Source organism: Eupeodes corollae, chromosome 3 (assembly GCF_945859685.1).
Source record: "Eupeodes corollae chromosome 3, idEupCoro1.1, whole genome shotgun sequence".
Taxonomy (NCBI): Eukaryota; Metazoa; Arthropoda; class Insecta; order Diptera; family Syrphidae; genus Eupeodes; species Eupeodes corollae.
Genome location: NC_079149.1, coordinates 133,129,591 through 133,137,940, shown reverse-complemented (window position 1 = coordinate 133,137,940; position 8,350 = coordinate 133,129,591). Strand labels below are relative to the sequence as shown.

The 8,350-nt window shown below is 42.7% G+C and overlaps 1 protein-coding gene across 1 annotated transcript; it reads right to left on the bottom strand.

Annotated features, from left to right (window-relative positions):
- Positions 1-3,072: 3,072 nt before the first annotated feature.
- On the bottom strand, positions 3,073-8,022 carry LOC129950814 (uncharacterized). Its single transcript, XM_056062733.1, has one exon. The coding sequence runs from the start codon at positions 8,020-8,022 to the stop codon at positions 3,073-3,075; it is 4,950 nt and encodes a 1,649-aa protein (XP_055918708.1).
- Between the last annotated feature and the right edge of the window lie 328 nt (positions 8,023-8,350).

Below are 8,350 nucleotides of genomic sequence, written 5' to 3'. Positions count from 1 at the left end.
AAATTATAGGAATGAATTGCTTCTAAAAATGATTGTACGCTGTCACTGATATTTGAATAATACTTACTTAAGGTGGCGCTACAGTCCGGGGCGGACCTGGACCTCAACAAACATGCGTCTCCAACCAGCTCCGTCCCTAGCTAGCTGTCTCCAGTTTCACACGCCAAGTTGGTTGAGATCCTCTCCTACCTGGGTGCGCCACCTGAGTCGCGGTCTTTGAAGACCTTTCGGGCTGGATCGTTTATGTCCATTCGCCCAGCCATCTAAGCAAGGTCAGTGTCGCTGTACAGCCCGCAGCCCGTACAGTTCGTCGTTATATCTTCTCCTCCATTCTCCATCTATGCGTACGGGACCAAAAATCACCCGAAGAATTGTTCTCTCGAAGCATCGTAAGACGCTCTCATCTTTCTGTGACAGGGTCCAGGCCTCAGCGCCATAAATGAGAACCGGGATGATGAGTGTCTTATAGATGCTGATTTTAGATGCTCGAGAGAGGACTTTACTTCTCAATTGCCTTCTAAGTCCAAGAAGCAGCGATTCGCAAGAGTTATTGTCGTATGGTAGACAAAGTTCCTAACTACCTCAAAGTTATAGCTGTCCATGGTGACGTTTTGTCCAAGACGTCGTTGTTCAATGCCATTTTTTGATGACAGAATATACTTGGTCTTGCCCTCATTGACCACTAAACCCATCTTCTTCGCTTCCGTCGCAATGCTCAAGAACGCTCCACTGACATCACGCTTTGATCTTCTAATTATGTCAATATCATCTGCGTATCCGAGTAATTGGATGGACGTTTGGAAGATTGTGCCTCTAGTGTTGACGGTTGAGTTTTGCACAATTCTTTCCAGAACGATGTTGAAGAAGTCGCATGACAGTGCATCGCCTTGTCTAAAACATTTTTTGACACCAAATGCATCGGTGAGATCTTTTCTGACCTTGGTAGAGCAGCGTGCATTCCCCACCGTCATTCTGCACAAAAGGCTGAGTTTGACAGGGATGCCAAAACTAGACATTGCTCTGTAGAGCTCTTCCCTATTTATGTTGTACGTGGCTTTAAAATCGATAAAGAGATGGTGGGTATCGATTTAAAGCTCCTGGGTTTTTTTCAAGATCTGCCGTAGTGTGAATATTTGGTCGATAGTGGACTTTCCTGGTCTGAAGCCATATTGATAACGACCTATCAGGTTGTTGACGAACGACTTCAGACTTTCACATAATACGGTAGAAAGGATCTTATATGCAATGTTAAGGAGACTGATGCCTCTGTAGTTGGCGCAATTTAGAGGGTCTACTTTCTTATGTATCGGGCACACTATGCTGAGATTCAACTCATCGGGCATGCTTTCTTCCGACCATATTTTGCAAATGAGTTGGTGCATGCTCCTTACCAAGCCATCGCCTGCTGCTTTGAATAGTTTGGCAGCGATGCCGTCAGCTCCGGCAGTTTAGATATAGCTATATTCACTTCGTCAAGGTCGGGAAGGCGGAATTTTTGCTCTGCGTCGCTGAGGTTGAGTGGTTCTATCGCCGTTATATAATTTGGATATTTGTATAATAAAGGTAAAATAAGGTCTTTAGTCAAAACCTTAAGTTTGAGGATAAATTAGAACGAATTTTGCATCCTCTGATTTATGGAATTTGTCATAATGTTGTGGATTTTGAGTTTACACTTGACGGATTCATTAAGAATGGTTGCAAGTATGATGTGTAGATGGGTTCCTGTCATGAAATTAAACTATTACGCAATTTAAGCTCAAACAAACTTTATTTTATTTTAATTGGCTTAAATTTTCGTTTTATTGTACAACTTAAAATATTCATCAATTTTGTATCCGTCTGAATGTATGTGCCGGTGATGTCTTCTCGTCCGAAAAATATAGAAAAACAATATGGCTGTTTCTTGGTTCCAGCATGTTGTGCCAACATAAAAATACAAAAATGGTATATTCAGATTGGTAAGGAATGGCAGCAGCCAGGCAAGAGTCTTAAGTGGTTTTGAGTGTGTTATTTTCTTACATTCTCCCCCTCGGTACATTTGCTAAATGTACCCTCTTCATTGCACACTTCTAACTTAGCTAGTTTTATCGCTGGTCTTTCGTATATGCCGGTCATAGTTTGTACTGAGGCACTACGAACTTGGTTGTCCTTACCTGGGAATACTTCAACAACTCTTCCCTTTTGCCACTGGTTGCGTGGACTTCTTTCGTCAATCACCAAAACTAAGTCTCCAACTGTAAGCGGTTTGGCCGGTTGATTCCATTTTTCTCTTCTAGTTAGGGTGGGTAAGTATTCGACGATCCAGCGCTTCCAAAAGTGTCTTGCGTGGAGCTGAGACATTAGTACGTTAGTCTTGAGTAACTTGGCATCATCACTAAATTCTCCCAATGGAACCATTCCTCCAGGTAACTGTCGAAGAAAATGGTTGGGAGTTAGGGCTTCCGACTGTTCACTATCAATGGGTAAGTATGTAAGCGGGCGGGAATTTATCATGTCCTCGACTTCCATTAAAAAGCTACGGAAAAGCTCATCATTAGGTTTGTAACGGTTAACATTGCTTACCGCGTATAGGGCTATCTTAACTGATTTTATGAGTCTCTCACAGCATCCATTCATATGTGGGGAGGCAGGGGGGTTAAAGTGCCACTCCAGTTCCGAGGTTACAAACTGATTCGCAATGCATTGATGGTTGATTTGTTTTAAGGTTGTCTTAAGTAATTTTTCCGCTCCAATGAAATTTGTTCCACGATCGCTGAACATCTTTCTAACGGTCCCTCTTCGACATAAAAAATTTCTATAACAAAGGATGAATGAGTCCGTACTACAGGTGTAGGCAATTTCAATATGGATTGCTCTGGTTACCAGACACGTGAAAAGGCAAATCCACCTCTTCTCAATCTTGCGACCATGGACAATGTCAAATGGACCACCGTAATCAACTGCAGTATACGAAAAGGGTGGTGTAAATGCTGATACTCGAACTTCTGGTAAAATTGCCATTTCAGGAGGGGTGGCCTTGGCTACATTCATCTTACACCGAAAACAGTGTTTCCTCACGCGTTTCAGCAGCTGTCATAGTTTGGGAATAAAATATTTCTTTCTTACTTCGTTCACGACAGATTCGTGGTTGATATGCCGAAATTTCTCGTGATAATGACGTATTAAGAGTCTTGTTGCTCGATTATTGTCGGGAAGTATTACTGGACGTCTTGTGTATATGTTCAGCCACTTTGCATTATCAATTCGACTCATGGATCTCATTACTCCGTTTTCGTCTAAATAGGGTTTCATTGAGAGTATGATACTCGAACACTGGGCTGTCTTCCTTGCAACGTTTCTCGGTGATGAAGCGAATTCCAATTCCGAAGATAACGATTCTGCTTGAATATGCCTGTAGACGACACGCTCTGCTCGTTGGAATTCTTCCGAAGACAAAGCTAGGTTTTCTCTTTTTATACCACGTAATGCGTCCATGTAGCGGCAAACATATGCTGTGACCCTCAGCAACTTGCCCCAGCTTTCAAATTTACTTGTTGGGATTACTGACACTACTTCGGAAATAGCATGATAGTTTTCTCGGGATGTATATGGCCAGTCTTCCTCCTTCATGTACAGAAATTGTGGACCCTGCATCCAACGATCATTCATATCTAGTGAAGGCCCTTTCTTCCACTTCGTTGCATCATCTGCTGGGTTCATTTCGGACGGCACGTAACTCCAATCAGCAATGTTTGTGATTTCTTGGATCTCCGCTATTCTGAACGCTACAAATTGGCCTTTTACTGATTTGGCATCGGAGCTCAACCAACTCAAAACAGTTGCAGAATCTGACCACAGTACAATCTTGTTGAGATGAATAGAGAGTGATTGACGAATGCTATCGGCGAATCTGGCTCCTATGACTGCTGCTACGAGTTCCAACCTCGGTATTGACATGAGTTTAATAGGTGCTACCTTCGTTTTTGAACCGAAAAGTGAGCACATAATCCTTTCACCTGATTGGACTCTTAGATATGCTACTGCAGCACTGCAATTCTTACTGGCATCAACGAATACGTGGAGCTGAGTCTCGGAAATTTCCCATACTATCCCAGCTGCATAACATCTTGGGATGAAAACAGATTGAACTTTCTGTAGTTCACGTAACCAGCGTAGCCAGTCTTCTTGATGTTCGTCTAAGATCTCGTCGTCCCAACTAACTCTGGACCGCCATACATCTTGCATCAAAACTTTCAAATAACTCGTAAAATGGCCAATTAAACCCAGAGGATCGAAGATCGACATCATGATTCTTAGCATCTCCCGCTTGGTTGGTTTTATGGCACCCTTGAGGACTTCCTGGTTTCCTTTGTTAAACTTTAAGGAGAAGGTAAACGAGTCACTCTCGGTATCCCACCACATTCCAAGAACTTTCTCAGTGGAGTACATTGGTTCTTTATCAAGATCGATTCGATTATCGGGCGTTGACGTAATTTCGTTCATCGCAGCCGTCACTTCTCTTGAGTTGGACTTCCATTTTCGAATGTGAAACCCACCAGCCGAGTGAATCATCTTTACATCCTTAGCAAGGGTTATTGCTTCCTCTGAAGTATTAACACTGTCCAGTAAATCGTCGACGTAATGATTATTGATAATTGCTTCTACGGCTCGAGGGTGTTCTTCAATAAATCTTTCAGCGTTTTTATTTTTCACAAATTGAGCGCAGCTTGGGGAACAAGACGCGCCAAACGTCATGACTTGTGTGATGTATACTGCTACGCCAGTACCATCATCCCATAAAAATCTACAGGCATGTCGATCCTCGGGTGAAATCTCTATCTGGTGGAACATCTCTTCTATGTCTCCACTGATGGCCACAGCATTCTGTCTAAACCTTAGCAGAATACCGAAAAGTGAGGGAAGTTGATCAGGCCCCTTTCCTAAAAACGAATTGAGACACACTCCATTAACTTTAGCTGCTGCATCCCAGACTACCCTTACTTTTTCGGGTTTATTGGGATTGGATACAGGGAAGAGTGGCAGATACCAGATCCGCTTATGTTCTTCGTTTAACTCTTTGGGTGATAACTTTCGGACATAACCTCTCTTCATATAGCTTTCCATTTGTTGATTCATACTGTTTCTTAATGATGGAGATTTTTTGAGTTTTCGATCGAGTGCTAGCTGCCTGAGTTTGGCCATGGGCATACTATCTGGTAGCACAGGATCATCGTATCGCCAAAGCAGTCCGATCTCAAATCGTTCCCCATTAAACATAGCTGTCTTCTCCATGATGTCCTTAGCTCTGCGTTCATCTTTGGACGTGGCTTCATAAAAAGGTATCTTCACACCCAGGCTATCCACTGCGAAGAAATATCTCATCATCTCGCTTAGATTCTCATCATCTTTTTCGGCATATTCTTGAATATGATAATTTATACTTTGGCTTTGGGACGAGCTCCGCGATCCAAACACAGACCATCCCAATTTGTTCTTGGTGGCCACAGGATCATTTTGGCCAGCTATTCTGGTTTTACTTGGAAGAGCGAGATGCCAGTCACTCATTCCAATCATAATTCTTGGTTGTTCTCCAAAGTATGAAGTTACTGGAAGGCCACGAAGGTGAGGATGCTTGCTTGCTAATTCTTCATAGTTGAGAGTCTGCCTTGGTAAGTTAAGCTCTTGAATGGTGTGTGCCACGGGAATTGCGTACTCCTTTGCGCCATTGTAAGCCCCAGATATGAACATTGAGACCTTTTTAGATTCCTCTTGCCGACGGACATTTGCTGTCCATTTAAGATGCAAAATAACTTTGGGACCGGTAAGACCCAATTGATTGGCTACACTGTCTTCGATTCTAGTTCCACTAGATCCACCATCTAGAAAGGCCATAGTTGTTACCTTCTTGTTGCCGTGTCGTAAGGTCACTGGGATGTATTGAAATTGGAAACAATCACATTCATTAGTATGGCTATTTTGAGAAGTAACTACAATAGGAGGGTTTACGATACCATCGACGACTTGGTGCATCAATGGGTGGTGTCTTCTTTTGCAACCAGAAACGTCACATCTGACCGCCTTCTTACATACAAATGGATACTTCATTGTATGGACGGTCAAACACTGACGACAGAGTTTCAGTTCTTTCACCTTCTCCCATCTTGCTAAAGAGTTCATTTCTTTGAATTCTTCACAGCACTCAATGCTTTTGCACTTTTTACCACATACTAAACATTCTGCAGTTTGCTTGGTTTGAACGTGAACGTTGACTCTAGCCTCTTTAATCGTCCTATCATTTCGCCCTGTGTCTCTTTTGATGGCAGAATTGAACAATGGCCAAGTCATATCGGAACTTGTTAATACTTCAAAAACTTTCTGCGTTTCCAGTTGTAGCCAGGTGCCGAACGCCAATACACCCCGTGTTTGGCTCTCCAAAGAATATGTAGCCCACCTCATCTTCATATCATTGGTGAGTTTCTTTAAAAGCTCCTTAAGAAGTAACGGGTTGTCATATTGCCCTTCAAGATTTGAGGCCTTCATCACTGCATTGAGATTCGTTACAGCCGTTGAAAATTCAACGATAGACTCTAACTTCTCAGCTTTGACTGTAGGAAGTCTACTTATATTGTCAATTTGATTCTGCAAAATAATATTTGGTTGCCCGAAGGCCATCTGCAAACAAATCATTATTTGCGGCACACATGACGGCTCAACTAATTGGCTCGAAACTAATTCACGTGCTCTCCCTTTCAGGGCCCTTTGGAAGCGCATTAGATTTTCTTCTACGCTGAATCCGCATGCTTGAGTTGATTGCTCATACATGCGCTTGAAGAGTGGCCATTCTTCTGGGCTACCCGTGAATGTTGGAAGCTCTTTATAAATTTTTCTTGCAGCTAGTTGCCTCGAGTCTAGTTGTGGTGAGTTGAAATACGTTGTTGACGACAGTGGAGCTGGTGTGAAAGCTGATGTGAGCGCTGGATTCGCTGAGGTGAACGATGGAACTGCTGAAGCGAACGCTGTTGTCACTGAAGTGAACGCTGGAGTCATCGAGGTGAACGCTGGAGTCATCGAGGTGAACGCTGGAGTCATCGAGGTGAACGCTGGGATTGTGGAAGTGAATGCTGGAGTCATCGAAGTGAACGGTTGCTGTGGTATGAACGCTGGAGCTGATGGCTTGAAGGTAGATGCTGTTGGTTTGAAAGCTGAATCTGCTACTTTGACAGCGGATGGTTTGAATGCTGGAACTGCTGAAGCGATCACGGTTCGACCTCGTTGTTGATCGCCTGACTCACAATCGCCGTCAACTTCTTCATCACTCACCTCGTCTGATAGCTCATTAAAAAGTTCCTCTTGACGTTTAATAAGCTCTTCATCTTTTCGCAAGTTATCGCGTTGTTCCTTTAGGAGGTCCCTTTGTTGTTGCAAGAGATTAAAACGTAGGCTTCGTTGTGACGACCGGCTGTTAATGGACGAGTTCGATCGTCTGCCGGCTTCACTTCCCTCTCTTGCCTCATTCAGTTGTAACCTCGGTTCTGGAAGCGGATTCCCCTCACTGTCTTCATACACACCTATTAATTTTATATACCCATTTTTCATACCTAACCATTTTTTATATGAGCTGTCAATTGTTGTCTGACGCTTTTTATACATAACATTACGCTCAACTTCTTTGATTTGGAGAATAATTTTTTGGTGCAGTGCATCAATTTTTCTCATGTGAATAACTGAGCAATCGTCACAAAACCACTTAAATAATTCCTCTGCCCGACTACTACTTATATCTACGCAATCTAAATGATACCATTTTTTACATACCCCATCGCACAGAACCATCTGGTCGTTGTAGCGTTGTCCACAAATTTTGCATCTCGCATCTCGATGTCGATTTTGGAATCCCTTTTGATTGGACTGCTGCTGTTCATTAAGCACTTCTGTTTGCTGCTGCTGCTCATTCAATGCCTGCTGGTGTTGCTGCTGCGGCTGATCATTGAGTTCTTGCGCAGGATTGTCTTGATGAGCTTCTTCTTGTTGCGACGAAGACATGGCACACGGACACGAGTTGGAAACTTTATCGCCAGAAAATTTAAGATTTTGTCATGAAATTAAACTATTACGCAATTTAAGCTCAAACAAACTTTATTTTATTTTAATTGGCTTAAATTTTCGTTTTATTGTACAACTTAAAATATTCATCAATTTTGTATCCGTCTGAATGTATGTGCCGGTGATGTCTTCTCGTCCGAAAAATATAGAAAAACAATATGGCTGTTTCTTGGTTCCAGCATGTTGTGCCAACATAAAAATACAAAAATGGTATATTCAGATTGGTAAGGAATGGCAGCAGCCAGGCAAGAGTCTTAAGTGGTTTTGA

Coding starts and splice junctions, on each gene's coding strand:
- LOC129950814 (XM_056062733.1), bottom strand. CDS start 8,022: ATGTCTTCGTCGCAACAAGAAGAAGCTCATCAAGACAATCCTGCGCAA.